General features: G+C 45.5%; 1 protein-coding gene across 3 annotated transcripts in view; it reads right to left on the bottom strand.

Moving 5' to 3' along the window:
- Positions 1–2784: 2784 nt before the first annotated feature.
- TMCO4 (transmembrane and coiled-coil domains 4) overlaps positions 2785–15950 on the bottom strand; it is an 84541-nt gene continuing 71375 nt past the window's right edge. For all 3 annotated transcript variants that reach the window (XM_044995900.1, XM_044995902.1, XM_044995901.1), the window contains one exon: positions 2785–4614. In XM_044995900.1, coding sequence (XP_044851835.1) covers positions 4144–4614 — 471 coding nt within the window. In that variant the 3' untranslated portion in view covers positions 2785–4143. The remainder of the gene's footprint in view (positions 4615–15950) is intronic.

The following is a 15950-nucleotide window of genomic DNA, read 5'->3' as shown; positions in this document are numbered from 1 at the left end:
GAGCACATCTTGCTGCCTGCCTAATTCTACTACTACTTCTAATTCTCAGCCTCTCTTCTCTGCCCTAGCGCCTGACGCCTTTGTTGCACATTCGCGATCCTGAGCTCAGTCACGAGCAGCTAGCTAGCTGCATGACTAGCATCCAGTGGTTGCTGCTCCTAAGCAGGTGCTGAAAAGTCCCACGTTGCCACCCCCTATCACACACACACACGCTTGCTCTCAGAGTACCAGCACTGATGGTGTGAGGAATCCCTCGAGTCTTTTCATGCCACTGTTTCCTTGAGAAATCATCAGCTGGGTGGGTGTCTGAGCAGAACATCAGGATGCTGAGAGACTCATTATATGGTGCGTTTCGGCCACAAAGAGGAAAAGGGTCACTGGTAACTAGCTTCAGAAATAATGATTTTTTTTTTTGCTCTTACAATCCCACTGCAGAGGCTGATGGGACGTGAACCACAGTGGGTGACACCGGCCACTGTGCTTTTAGAAGCTCTGTTAATGAGGCAAGAACTCCCACCACTGGCCAGAGAGCAGCAGGGTTAGCTAGTGCTGGGAAAATCTCATGGTGCCGCTGTGATCAGAAATCCCAGCTGTGCAGAACTCATGGTCTGGTACTTAAGGGCTTGATTTGTTCAGTCTAAGGGGGGGACCCCCCCCACTTTCAAGTAGAATTACTATGCTTATGCCCTGCCCCCGCCCCATTTAATTACAATAGCTTTTAAAAGATGGTGCAACAACCCCGTCTCTTTAGTACAGGCTTAAACAGCCAGTTCTCCTTGTGTGGGGAAACCCCTGGCTGCTTCTCTTGAGTCTTCCTCTTTGAAACCCCCCAGTGTGGGGTTCATGTCAGGGAGGGTGGGTGGAGAAAGCATGTGGGGGTAGAGTGCCACTCCGCTCCAGCAATGCCCAGCTGCCAGCATGCCCATGGGGTGGGGAAGGAGGGGGGCCCGCAGGCATGGTAAGAGATGCCATGAGCACCCATAACTGCCAGTGAAGGCAGCAGGCATTGCACTGCTGAAAACCAGACCAGTAACTGCTCTCTGCCTGAGTTTCCTCACGTGTAAGGTGGGGGATAAGAATGATCCCCCCACTTTTGTAAAGTGTTTTGAGAGACTCAGATGGAATGTGGCTAAGTGACGGCGCCGTGGCGTTGTCGTCATTCTGGATGCTGTTGGAGGGAAGGGATTCATTATAATGGGCATTTGTGTTATGAAAAAACCAGGGGAAAACTCTTTTAAAACTCTGCATTTTGGCACTGCTGCTGCTCGTTGTGCCTTGTGACGTTAGGCCTGAGTCACGGTGCAGCACGAAATACGCTAGGGGTGACGGTAGAGGTGGTGTCCTGGCTGAACTTTGAGATGGGCAATTGCAATTTTCCTACCTACAACTGCCCCAGCACTTTCGAGACAAGGTTTGGTTTTATTCTCGTGCCCTGTGAAATGGCTGCGGTGCTTCAACGGTGGGAGAAGTGATTAGTGCATACGGTTTGTAAAAAACGTTGGAATAAAAGATATGCTATGGTATTAGTACTGACATGATGCCTGTCCATAGAGGGAAGACTGTGTATATGTGTCAACAGCAGCAGCACCAGCCTATGCCTCCACTTCCCACCCCCCAAACAGGCTTAGTTTCCTACTAAGCCTGCATTTGGAGCAAGATTTTACCAACTTGTATTGTTTTAAACATAAAACTTGAAGCTGTAAATAGCATGGGGTGTAAGTCTTTGACAGCCCACTGGACTGAATCCTGCTGCACCAGCCAGCAACGGAGGGGAAAGTATACCCCAGCCTGCAAAGGCCTGGCTGAGCTGCAGCAGCATGCATCTTCTGCAAGCCCCAAGGAGAAATTGTAGCTGAGAGCCAGAATAATCAGACAAGGGATCACGCTGGAGCATGGCCCCTTTGGAGCTCCTGCACAGGGACAGCAACTTAGCTGGAATCCTTGCTCCGACCTCTAACCTGCAGCCAAGGAGATGAAGTACTGCCCCTGTGGCCAAAGAGGGTATGAAGGCCGAGAACCTAAGAGTTAGGACATGCTGAGATCCCAATGAATGTCCAACACGACCTCAAGAAAATCTTTCCAAAGCCAGTGCCTGGGCCCTCTAAGGAGCAGGCTGTCCTCCATAAGCTGGGAGGTGACCTGCTTTCTCTAGGAAACACAGACCTCTCCGTCCCAGACAGATTTCGATGCCTGGGCCTGGTGCAGACTGTGGTGCATGATTCCCCCTCACCTATGATTTTGGGGAGTGGAGCGAAAGCCACAAATGGTCTCCTTGAGCAGGCACAGGAGTGGCTGTGGCTGTGGCATTTTGGAAACTGCAAATACAGATTCCCTTGTCTATGTGGAAAGGAGCTGCATGAGGGCCATGCAATGAAAGTGGAGTATGGTTACTGCCCTTCAGAGCTTAGGCAGAAACTGCACAGTTCAAGCTGGTGATGCCAACTCAATGGTAAAATCACAAGACTCAGACTTTGTTCTTCTCTAGCACCTTTCATCCAGGGAGAGCAAAACATTTGGCAAACTGTCCCAATCCCCACTGGGGATATGCTCATATGGGGAAACCGAGGCAGGGACTTCGCAAAATGTCTTGTGCAACGTCTCAACCAGCCATTAGCAGAGTCATGATGAATGAACCCGGGTTTGCTCCCTCTATTGCCTCCATATGAAAGGCTGGTTAAAAAGATCTGAGATGGACAGACACAGGTGAATCAAGCCCAACTGTACATGTAAAAACTCCAAACATACCTGGCCACATTAAAAAAACAACAACAAAACCCCCAACAATGCAAAACAAATTAAACCTTTTAATTTCCTAGTGAGAATACCAAACAGGGGGTTCCTGGTCGCCAAGATACTCTTTCAATGCCCATCAAGTCACCTGGTTCCCTAAGACTCACAAGTTACAGCAACATTTTCTTATAAAGGTGACAGTTGTTCCCCAGTGAATAAAGGCCAGTGCCTCAGCTGGTGTATATCCATCACTGAACTGAGGGGCACTATGCTGATTTACAGCAGCTGAGCATCTGCCCGGGGTCCTTTCCTCCGCACATGGGAGACCCCATCGGCAGTAGCTCGGAAGGTTTTGATCCACTAATGCTCCTACGCTGTATGCCAGTTTCCATGTGGTCCTGAAAGCAGCAGCTGAAGTGTTCTCTTTGGGGTTCTGTTCCACGTGCAGGGCTCCAGTGTAGGGACAGCACCTTGTCAAAGCATCTCTACGCAGCATCCGTGCCATGGCCAGGACATTGGTATGTCAGTCTCTGTGCCAGTTTGTGCACAAAAGCACTAAGGGGAGAGGAGGAGTGGGGGGCTCACCACTGACACAACAGTCCCACCAGCCAGCCATGAGCCACTCCTAGGGCAGAAGAAGCTAGAGAGACAAGGGAGAGAGCCCGATGTCTCATGTCAAACTCCCACTGAGTCATGAATTTTACATGGGTAGCAAGGGAAGAAACAGAACCAACCCAAGAGGCTGCAGGAACGGCTGTGAGATTTCAGCCCTGCCTGTCACAGCAATCAATATTCCCCTCTGGAAAGCAGATTGCTGCTCCCATGTTAGATCAAAGCAGCCCGGCTGACCATGTGCCTGCAATGGTGGCAGCTGGCCTTTCCACCCCAGCTCTAAGCACTAGCTGCTGGCGTTTCCCATTATATAGCATGAAGTGATGGGAAAACAGGAGGGAGCAGTGACCATGGCATCCCACCCCTGTCCGCTGGGCAGCTCGCCGGGTTGTAGAGTCATGTGAGAGAGGTTTTAATCCTAGCAGAACATCCTCCCACCATAACACACTCAAAAGGATCCCTGATTTGTTTCCTGTCAAGACAGACAACGATGGGTTATTCGATGGGTCCAGTGCCTCTCTAATGCAATAGCACAGCAGCTATGGACGTTATTACCTTTGCTAACAACCGGTCTGTCACATCCATTTTCTGGAGGGTCCTATAGCTCCACAAGTCCTGGGATTCCCCTGAGATGAATGTTCTGTAGTCACTGCCCCTAGCACTGGCCAATGGCACCAGTGCTGTTTTGAGGGGAGAGGTCTGGTAGATGCCCTTCTGCACTGGAGTGCTGGACAGATCGTGTGCTGTGGCCATGATGCAGCGACCAAGGGAAGAGCCAGTAATTCATTCTGAGGCAGGGATTCAGTCCAGACCTTGGTGTACTGCCGGCTTTTTGAGGTCATTAGTGTCTGAACAGCCCGGGCAGGGAAGGAAGGTTCCTTCCAGGACATGAGCAGCAGAATCAGGGCAGGGCAGAGGGTTGGCCGGTAAAGGTTCTTCCAGTCTGGCTGGGTTCTGGTCTCTGCTGGCATCCAAAGAGCCTGAAAATTCAGAAACCTCAGGGTGTGCAAGATCCGAGTTCCTGTCACTAGGCTGCAGTCCTTCGCTGGATACAGGCTGCCAGGACCAGTGATCATGGCTGATGGAATTATCATCTCCCAAGGTGCTTTCCTCTTCCTGACTCCCACTGCCGGCTGTCGGCTGATTTTTCTCACCCTGGTTGGAGAAAAGGCTGGGATTCCCCTTCTCCTCCAGACGACACTCCTTGGTTTTAATGCCCACAGCCTTCAGGATAGTGTCCATTTGCTTCATGTAGTCCAGGTGGCCATTCACCTGCAAAAAACAACATAGTCCTGTGAGGATGAAAAGTCCCATTAACGCCCAACTACGCCAGATCAGCAGAGCTCTGCACATGGGGGCCAGCAGTTGCAGGGAGATTCAGCCTCGGCTTTGAAAGACAGGGAGAAATATGTCTGAAAAATTCAGTTCCCCAAGACTAACCACTACCCCAGCCACATGCAGATTCCCACTGGCTGCTCCATTCCTGCATCACTCCACACTCTTCATCACCTTTGCTCCATGCGCATTACTTATGCTGGGTGTTTAAAGGCTTGGACACCTCTAGCTTTTAAGAAAAAGTCTTGTATGTTGTCAGGCTAAGAGAGGACGTATTTTGTAGTGGTTAGTGTTCGAGGCTGGGAGTCAGGAGGTCTGGGTTCTGTTTCTGGCTCTGCCACTGATTTGCTGTGTGCAAGTCCTCACCTCTCTATGCCTTAGTTTCTCCACTCATAAAATGCAGATAATTGTGTCTACAGTTTTAAGGTTGTTGAATGGAACCTGCGATAAGACACTACTGAAACACTGTTCTAGCCTTAAGAACATACTGAGATAAGACTGTGTTTGGAGTATACATTAGGCAGGGATATCTCTTACATTGGGATCACATGTAATTACAAGATAACTACCTTCTGAGAGGCATATTGGACTCCTCCCTAAATCAGTGTAAGCAAGAGAGAGAAAAATAGTGTCAGATTTCCCTCTGTTTAATTATAATAATTATGTTTAAGTATAATCAGTTTAAAAGGAACAAGGGACCATTAAGGATCCTAACCCGCCAGTCTGATGGCAGCCAGCTGCCTTTTCACTCCAAAGTGCAGCGTCTGCTGAGTGAGGCTTTTGAAGTAGTGCAGCTAAGATCCTCAACAGAAAAGACTTATCTTTAAATATCCTTTTCTATTCTACTCAGCCAAATGTGCGGAATCATCTGCCAGCAGAAGAGAAACAGACTAGAATTACCAGTGGGTTTCTCCATTGAGACGAAAACGCCATTAGCCTGAGTCATGACTGCTTTCATGGCCCCCAGTTCAGCTGGCAGGAGAGATTTTAGCAGAGACTAAAGGTGTATGATTTTTAATCCTAGGGGTCCTTAGTGTCTGCAGCCAATCCTCTCTCCAACAGCTGGCTCATAATGCACCATGATAGAAGTTCTTTCCTTATCCCAGCTGGTAATCAGCAACACCCTGAAGCATGAACACTAACAGCCTTGTTATTTGAATAAATATGTCTAATACTTGATTTTCATTTTTCAAAGATATTTACCCCATTAGAATAATGTCCGACCAGCTAAGTCTATGCAGGGCTGCAGGGGATACAGCCAGTGGCGAATTCCCTTAGGATGGGGAGATCCCCAGCTGCATCCTTAGGACACTTTTAAGTGCTGCAAAGGGGATTTAGTCGGAATCAAAGATCTGGCCCAATTACTGGCAAAGTGAAAGGAGTCTCCAGTTACTAAACCAGTCCAGAATTATTTCATGTGAAGTCAAAACTCCAACCTAGCCATTTGTATAAAGCAGCTTTTGAGTGGTAACATTTGGATGCACTTAGAACTTGGAGCGAATTGAAGGATTTAATCAGCATATTAATAATTCACTATGCAACTTTAATCAGCCCAGATGGCTCAACAGGCTTGTTATATTTTGAACAGATTAGTACTTTAATTAAAATAACCACCAAAGGCCTAATGGCTTGACTGTTCAGATGTGCATATTGTTCTCAGAAAAAGCATGAATCCTTTATTCATCAGTATGGGGGTTTAGGAGGCAGTGAAAGAAAGGACGTTAGTTGAGAGGTGGATTAAGTGGAGAGGAACAGGTACTGGATTTACTGGAAAATAAAATGTTTAAAGTCTCCTGTTTGGCTCTATTTCCATCCCAAGATGTGCTCCCTTTAAAGACAGCTGTTACATTTCCTCTAGTTGGGCAAGACTGCTCAGTGAGACAACTCTTGAAACTGTTCTTACCACTGGGCTGATTCCATATGGTACAGAGCCCAGCGTCCAGGGGCACATGCATTCTTACACTGACTTCAGCGGGTTGAAGAAGAAGAGGTAGTCCCAAGGGACACGTGCCCCCATGAAGCCGCCCAGGAGTCTGCAAAGCCAGATAAATGCAAGTGCTGTACAGAGCTTTATGGCAGGCAGGACTTTTTCCCAAAAGTGCACTACATCCTGTAGAGCTGAGCAAAGAATTGCCGGCAAAACCTGTTAGCCAAATGGAAGGAGCCAGGGTTTCAGGGAAATTCCTCTGCCATCGTGACTGGAAAGTGCAGCTGTTCAAGGTCCTCGACAGCCTGCTTTTGAAATGCAATCCATCATTCGGAAATCTTGGCGGCTGCACCTCAGCTGTTGCACAAGGAGAGCCTTAAAACTGGGGAAGGAGGGAGAATCTAAAGGGAGCTTTTCAAAAAGCGTTATAAGGCTTTAATGGAAGAATAGAGAGTGTAAAATGAAAACACCTGTTTGATTATTCTTCGTGGCCAGCTGCAGTAAGAACTATAAAAAGAAATGCAATTAAAAAAGTGCCTTTCTAGCCAAAGTTATTACTTTATAGCTTGTGGCAGGAAAATAAAAATCATGGGCCAGATTCACCGGTACGCACTGGTGGCCTTACCCCATTAAAGTGGGTTTTACAGTCGCTTGCATGACCCGAGTGGCACAACGCTGCTGGACTGTACCACTAATTCTGCCTGAGTAGCACAGAACAAGGGAGCAGAAAGCTGTGGGTGTAGCTACCGACTTCTCCTCTGAACAACAGCACAATTTAAAGGAATCCCCATCACAGACATTTTGGAAATGTTTTAAAATTCAGACCCATCCAAGAGGGCCAGAAATGTCCTTGTACATTCTCAGCTGTGCCTAATAAATTCAGGTGGAATGATTTCTGCTCAGTGTAATAAGTGCCTGGGGTTATGGTGTCATCAAAACGCAGTTCAATTTGCAGGAGCTTTTAAAATAAAACAAAATGTTGTCCCATGCCTGAAACCAAACCACCGAAGGTCTCTGCCTGGAGACAAGTGATGGGCCGTCTGCCCTGGATGCTGTTGACTGGATTAATGACAGCAATTCCAGGGGGAGAGGAGACGGGGATACACAGCTGCGTCTGAAAAGTGATGACAATGGAATCAATTTGCAGTTATCACACGGCCTTCTGATAGTCATAAGCTGTTGCTGGTCCTACGGCTCTGCTCAACTGACTGGGCTGTTTGAGAAGCTCTGAGAAGGAACAGATAAAGCAGCGGTATATGTATAAGAGAGGATCCTTCCCTTTGAGAACAGGGAAGGGATTATTATAATGTTAAGCATTTTTGGCTATATGACTGCAAAACGTGACTTTCAACTGCCTACAACCTGGAGGCGACACTTGAGAGGGTGTATGGCGTGGTGGACAGGGAGTGACCTAGGAAGCAGGCGACTCAGCTCTAATTTTGGCTTTGTCATTGTCATTGACTCACTATGGGTATGAACCAGAGTAAAATACCCTTAGTCAGGCTGTGTCTCATTAATTAGTAGTAGCAGCTAGAGACCCCCGCCTGCGACCCTGTTGTGCTAGTCACTGTACATTGTAACACAAAGCAAGAGAAAGTCAGTATCTGGAAGAATTTGCAGTCCAAACAGACAAGACAGACAGACAATGAGAGAGGAACCAGAGATGGGAAGTGACTCACTCAGCAGACCAGTGTCAGAGCCAAGAACAGAACTGTTGTAATAATTCAGATGGAAGAGAGGGGCCCAGAGACGGGCCCAGAGACTCAAAAGTGTTAACATAACCCAATCACCGTCAACATTAAACACTGTTAAACAGAGGTAGGGGTTGGGTAACTAGAGACCGCGGCATGCTTAGCACCATGGCACTACGCCATTCAACATCCTTTTAACCTTTCTGTAACGATTGAGAAAAAGAAGGAAAAACAGTGAAATCCTTTAAAATGTAAAGTATCAAGTACGGCTTTCATTTTAACAACATTTTTGTTCCCTTTCGCTTCAGCTGAAGAGAGTTTTTAGAAGGACCCCCCCCCCACTTTTAGATGGTAATAACTGTCCTTTTGGGGAAATGAGAAACGTTAGTTGTGATGGGCTGGAGATGTTGAAGTCCCACCTTGTTTCCTAAAAGACAAAACCAAACACACAAGAAGGGAAAGAAAAGAACAGAAAAGATTGAACATGCAACTTCTGTCTCTGGTGTTGACTCTCATTTGCAACCTCACTGCTGGAGAAACACAAGCATGGCACTTGGTCTTCTTAGCTGCTCCAAGACTTGGCTAACGCATACCAGCATTTGGGGTTTAGCTATAGCTGGTGGAGGTGCTGAGGTCATCTGGGCTCCTTTTCTTGGGGCCAGTCTAGTCAGAACAGCTCTTGGGATTAGGATGACAAAAGGCCCCGTGGTGTCAAAGTGGATCCCGAGGACATGGTGGAGGTGGCAGCCATGATGGTGGAGCTTGCTTCTCCCTGTTCTCCCATCTCCTAATGAGCAGTTGTTGTCAGACAGCATCTTCTGCTCATTTCCCCCCAAAAGCCTTTTCTTTTTGAGAACCCCAAAGGGAGTGAAGGGTGGAATAGCCCATCCCCTCATTACTTTATTCACCAATTAGGTCTAAAAGGTTAGTAGTGATTGGATGTCTAATGTAGCGAACACCAGTGAAAATGAGGTAGGATCTGAAGCTAAAATAGAGAGAGAACAAATTAAAAATTATTTAGACAAGTTAAATGTCTTCAAGTCGGCAGGGCCTGATGAAATACGTGGTCTTAGGACCAGACAGATGTAACCTAGAAAGTGCAGCTCTGGATTTTAGAGGTTTATTCTGACCCCATTACACCTACTTTACACTGGTGCCATTCCAGTGACTTCAGCAGAGTTACTTCTGAGTCACACTGGTATAAAATCAGAATGAGATCCAAGATTTTTATTCATTTTCTCATTCTTAATGTCACATACAGCATGGCTAGAGCTGGTCGAAGATTTTGACAAAATTGTTTTCGTCAGAAAGTGGGGTTTTGTTAAGAACGATTCCCCCCCCTCAAAATTTCCATTTAGCAGTATTAAATGTTGAAAGTGTTACTTTCACTTTCAAAGTGTTAATTTCTCTCTGAGTGTGTTACTTCCAGAGAGTGTACTAAGTTGGGAGAGAAAGTAACACTGTTGCTTTTTAAGTGTTTGCACTTCTATAGGTAACACTGTTCATTTTAAGTGTCAAATGCTTTCCCCCGACTTTCTTACTGTCTCCCAACCGGAAAAAGTTGGGAAACATTAAGAATGTGGGGAAAAAACAAACACTTTCCCATATTTACAAAACTTCCCAATGGAAAAATTTCCTCCAGAGATTTTTGCTGTGTGCATTTATGCCAGGAAAATCCCATTTTTTCGGGCCAGCTCTAAGTGTGAAATTATGCCACTGTAGCTTCTTTAACCCACTCCCAGCAGACACACACATCTATCATATCGATCACCCAGAGGCTGGGTCCCTCCATGGCTTGACAGAAATATTGATGGGCAAATCTCAAACGCACGGGAGCTTGGATGGCCTCCAGTGGGTATTACAAGCAGAAAGAATCTGAAGAAATGGAATTCTCAGTCAATCGAGCAACCTGCATTCCTACGTTGGGCTGGACCTGGTCTTGATCCTGGGTCATCCCTTGGGAAGAACCATCACCCAACCAATTTGGGAAAGAAATTGATTCAACATGCTTAGACCATGATGCAACACCAACTGAATTCAATGGCAATCTTTCCAGTGACTTCAGCGGGCTGTGGATCTAGCCCTTAGATACCATGGCGAGAGACAGAAAGGTAGACGGATTAGTGCTTCTCACAGAAATGGCAATAAGGAGGGATATGAAGTGACTTTTCAACTGTAAAGCGTCAGCAGAAGGACCCAATGGAAAAGTTACCAGGTCTTGTGGCTTTAGACCAGAGGAACAGGCCACTAAATTGAAAGGCGGGGTGGGTCTGTCAGGCCACACTCTGAAGACACTCAGGCCAGAGAAGAAGGAGCAAACTGCCTGGTCACCTTCTGGCGGCAGTTCCCAAGGCTAAAGAGGAGGAGGAGGCCCCACCAAGAAGGCCAACTACTAGATAAGAAATGGGAAGAGGAAGAATAGGAGGAGAGGATGGGGGCCATCTGGGGCTTCTCCCAGCTGATGGTTAGGCGGAGGAGGGGCGGGGGAGGAGGGGAGTTGGGTTTTTCCTGCTCCAAGTAACACCTGGTTAAAGAGAATGTGGTAAAGTGGGTCCCTGCTCACTCAGAGCTTCTTAAAACGGAGCCCAAAGCTTTCCATGCCCCGGGTAAGGCTTAGACCGACTGATCCAGACTAGCTGACTTCGATGGGAGATGCACCCCGGACATCCCTAGGTGCAGACCAAGCCCCAACAGGCTATTGAAGAGAGTGCATGAGGTGCAGCCGTTTGCTCTGCTGATCAGTGTACTCTGAAAACACTCAGACTAAAACGATTCCTTGGCCTCACTGCTAATTGCACGGAGAGATAAAAGGCAGAGCAGCTGAGCCAGGCAATGTTCCCCCCTGCTCCAGCTGATGATCCCCCTGCTCCAGCTGATGAGGCATCGTGAGTATTCAGTGAGGATTACAAAGAAGCAATAAGCACATGGCCCCGGCAATGAACTCATGGGCTGTTTACAAGAGCCCAGGACATCTGGATGGCTGAGAATTTCATTTCGTTGATTTTCTTGACACTTGTAATATCCAGGGAGCAGCTTGTAATATCCAGTGAGCAGCTTTATCATGCGGTAAAAACCCCACAAAGTAAAATGACAGTCCAGGGCTGCCTTGCTTTCGTAGGGTCAGTACGGCACTATCTTGCAGGAACCACAACAACAGGGTTTGCTTTTTTTTAAAAACAAACCATCTACAACATTTTAAAAATGTATTTCTGTGTGAGATGGGTAGGGGTAATAAAGGGAATTGCTGCTTCTGGAGCACAGACAATAATCATATCGTACTTTTATAAAGCACTGTTCTTCCCCAAGGACCGTCAAATGCTCTACTTGCATAGACAATGCTAATGAAATGCAAGCACCGCTAGGGCAGAGCGCCTCAGCTGGGGGAGCAGTAAGCACCTTCATTTATTGTGAATTCATGTATTTATTTTCAATTATTTTCCTTTTCAGACTGTGTCACTGAATCTATTATTCATGACAAGAGTCAAATTAACAACTCTGGAGTCTGAAGTAAGTATCAGTTGAGTTGCCAGAGGTTTGCTGCTGCTCCTGCTAATAGAGGGAAGGAAATGCAAAGCCCCCCATCATATTCTCCTCCTAAAATCCCCAAACGGTTGTCGTCACCTCAGTACCAGTGCGGCTCTGCTCTTCCAGCAGAAGGCAGCGAGGGCTGAGTGTAGGACACTTGAGCAATGCCAGCCTTTCCAGTACCAAAATGCAGAGCATTAATCTCTGCCCAGTGGGAAGATTACTCTGATCACAAAGCGACATTTGTCTGTAACCCTGATCCTGCAGGGTGTTGGGTACTTCCCACAAGGTGGGAATAGAGGACATACAGCCTGCTCCGTACCCTGTACTCTGAATCCTCACATTGACAGATCTAGAAGTGAAAAAGCAAGGGCAGTGTAGCCTAGGAGTGAGAAGTATCAAGATGCACAGGGTCCCACCCATGGAAAAGAGGAGTTCCAACAGGTCAGGATCGAGGTGCACTGGCAGAGTTGTATAGAACATATTATGGAGTTTCTGGCAGTGACTCCTTAGTTAAGGCTGAGTTCAGTTAAAGCAGAGTTAAAATCCTTTCGTTAGGCATGAAAGCAAATGTTGATCACAACCTAGATTACATCACTTACTGTTAGGACGTGAAGTGATTTCTGGAAAAGCTGAAAGTGAATCTCTTCAGTAGTTCAGCGGCTGGAGTGAATTTTAGATGACCATTTTAAAAAAAGTAGATTTGGTATCTAAATTTTTTCAGAGCCCTCTCACTTAAAAACGACTAGTTTTAACAGTTCAAACCTACAGGAGGAGAGAATTTTTTCAAAAGCTCATGTACAGGGAAAGTATAGGGTTAAAGTTGACGTTATTAACATTATCCTTTGCTATTGTTTCTCTCCCTGACACAAAAGCTGATAGAGTGAAAATCACGGGGTCAAATTAATCTGTAGTGTGACTCATCTGAAGTCAACGGAGCTACATCAAAGATAGACCCACTGGGCAGAAGTTATTTTCTTTTCTGAATTGTACTCTCCCAAGGATATATTTCTTATGAATTAAATAAACCACTCAATCCACATTTTTTTCTCATTTCAAAGCAGGCTGAATTGTAGGTAAAAGTGGCCCTTTAATTACCGTGACATTTCTGGAGTAGGTGGAGATGGGCGCGTAATCATTATGTGCAATCATCTTTCTGACCCAAGCCTTACTGAGAAAGTCATTCTTACGTAAGAGATGCTAACTGATGGATATTGTCCCCAGATGCAGCTCAGGTTAATTTCACATGGATGCAATCTGAAGCACTTCTCCATAGAAACAGATAGGAAGGGCAACGAGCAACCCTGTCCCCATGCCTCAGAGGTTTGTACGGCTCATCTCAGTGTCCTCTATGGCTGCTAATTAGGGGTTGATTTGCAGGAGGGTTGAGGCCAGCCCATGCTTTTCGGCAAGTGTATGCATACGTTTAGATAGTCCTCTTGTTGTATTAGCCCTTTGCCATGACGCATGCTGTGAGAAAACTCTACATGACAGAAAAATGCTTCCCTAGCTCTCACTTCATAGCTAAGACTGTTCTCTTCAGTTAGGGTCTGGATTTTTATGCTTGAGAAATTAACGGTGGGTGTGATTATTCAGATTTGCACCTGCAGTTCATTCTGCGGCACACACTGCCCCCGCAGAAGACAGACTGGACATTTAAAAATGTGGCTGCTGTTGCCGCAAAACAATATTCATACATAGCAAAATTATTTGTCCCAACTTCCTGCTGATTCTTTCATGCAAGTTGTGGGCCTCAGTTTCTTGCACTTACACCAGTTGTCTATGGTTGTAACTCAATTGACTTAACACTTAAATTAGTGTAAGTGAGAGGCTGATCCAGCTTTAATTCCTGCCACTCACTGGACATGGAACAGTGGAAACCACAGGGAGAACTCGCTTTAAACTGTTTGACGGCTGCAGTGGAAATGGTGAGGGAAGGACTTGGGTAACATTTGTGGCTGAATGTTTGTGCTCAAGAAAGAGAAAAAGATTGATCTACATGCTGCCCTTCATTCTGGGATCTTCCCAGACCCTAACAGTCTTGGCTATGAAACGAGAGCTAGGGAAGCATTTTTCTGTCATGTAGAGTTTTCTCACAGCAGGCGTCATGGCAAAGGGCTAATACAACAGGCCTATCTAAACGTATGCATACACTTATCTACTTACAGTGGACTGGTGTAAATGGGTGCAATTCTCCTGAAATCAAGAGTATCATACCTGCTTACATCACATCTGAGCTTGGCACAGCAATAGGTTCTCTGAATGCGCAACGATTCAATTGTGCCCATTTTCAGACCTAAAAATTAACAGCATGAAACGCCTTAGTTTGCTTTGATTCACTTTTTTCAACCCCAGACCAAATTCACTCATTCCAGGAGGAGTCAAATCTTAAAGGCAAGCTGAGTGCTAATCAAATGCTACAATGATTCACTCAGATGACTTGCCACCCTGGCTGTTCGGAAATGCCACATCACTTTGAAAGCCTGGAACTGCCAAATGCCAGACATGGTCTGAATGTGCTAATTATCAGTCTCCAACCAGGGCATCTGAGCCATCCCAAAAGGGACCTTCTTACTAGACCTGGTTGGAATCTGGAACTTCCATTCCTTGGGAAATACTGACATTTCAGGGGCGGTGGGGGGGAATGACATGTGACTTCTGAATTGAAACAAGAAGCCAGACATTTCTCATAAATGAATATTCAAAAAAATGTAACCGACAGCGTTGTCTTGCTACACCTCACTTCAACTTTTACATTAAATGAAAATATCAAATATAACATTGTATACATAGTATTAAACATAAATATATCAACACTCATATTTTAATAGAATGTAAAAGTTGAAACTAAATGAATCAAAATGATGTTGAAATGAAACGTTTCAACTTTTTCCATCCAACGTGTCAAAAATCAACATTGGGATTTCAACAAAACTGCATTTTTTGATGGCAAATTGTTCTGTTGAAAAATGTTGAGCTCTACTTCTAATCTTACATATATTGCATCTAAAGTGGCAGTATAATGGAGAGGAGAAGAGAGACAGAATATGACAAAGAAAAAATTAGAGGCATTAAGGGTGGGAAGAAAGATGACAGAGAAGAGAAGATACATTGATAAACCACCAGAGGTGACTGGGGCAGAGCTCATACACAGGAATGGCAGAACTGGATTGTTTTAATACAATTTTGACAGATAACATCAATGTTTATTTTTAAGCATATTTTTTACATTTTTACCGATTTAAATTTTCACAGCTGTGGAAAATTATGGAGAGCTGCCAGTCAATGGGCTGCTGTAGCTGTGTCAGTTCCAGGATATTAGAGAGACCAGGTGAATGAGATAATACATTTCATTGGACCAACTTCTGTTGGTGAGAGAGACCAGCTTTCAAGCGAGACAAAGTTCTTCTTCAGGTCTAAGAAGAGCTTCGTATAGCCTGAAAGCTTGTCTCTCCCATCAACAGAAGTTGGTCCATTAAAAGATATTATCTCAGTTGCGGGGGCGGGGGGAGGTGTGTCAGACAATAATTACTGAATAACAGCAGCTGTTGATATTCAAAAAGTTAAAGCTTTATCACCCTTAAAATATATTCTTAAATCAAACTCTCCGACGTTCTCAGGCAGCGTTTTTCTTACTTTGCCTACCTGCACATTCGGATTACTACTGATGAGATATTTTTTGGTTTGTGTAGTGAAATCGATTTTTATCCACCTTTACTGTTAAAAATCTAAACCTTTCAAGCCTACTCATACATTCTGAAAGCTATGGGGAGGGACAAAGAAAAAAGGAAGGAACTCCATGCATAAAAATTAATCAGAGGGCTCCAGAGAGTCTTTTGAGAGGGAAGATGTTTTCCCTGATGCCCTTCCTGCTGTCAGTTAGTGCACTCCATGTACCAGGCAATCAGGCTGAAGCGAAGAGCTGCTTGTACAGATTTTTCAAGTATATGCCGAGCTGTTGTTGGCTTTTTTGGCTGAGACTCTTAGCTGGTACCAGGAGCTGAATCAGGCTTTTTTCTTTAGCCCTTAAGTTGGTATCACAGCTATACCCAGGTCATATTAGGTGCCATTTATTTCTAGGACTGCTATAATCAAATACTTGTCTCTGAATGGCAATCCAAATCTGTGTT

This window comes from Mauremys mutica, chromosome 21 (genome assembly GCF_020497125.1).
Source record: "Mauremys mutica isolate MM-2020 ecotype Southern chromosome 21, ASM2049712v1, whole genome shotgun sequence".
Taxonomy (NCBI): Eukaryota; Metazoa; Chordata; order Testudines; family Geoemydidae; genus Mauremys; species Mauremys mutica.
The sequence above is the reverse complement of the archived record's forward strand: the minus strand, read 5'-3'. Positions and strand labels throughout refer to the sequence as shown.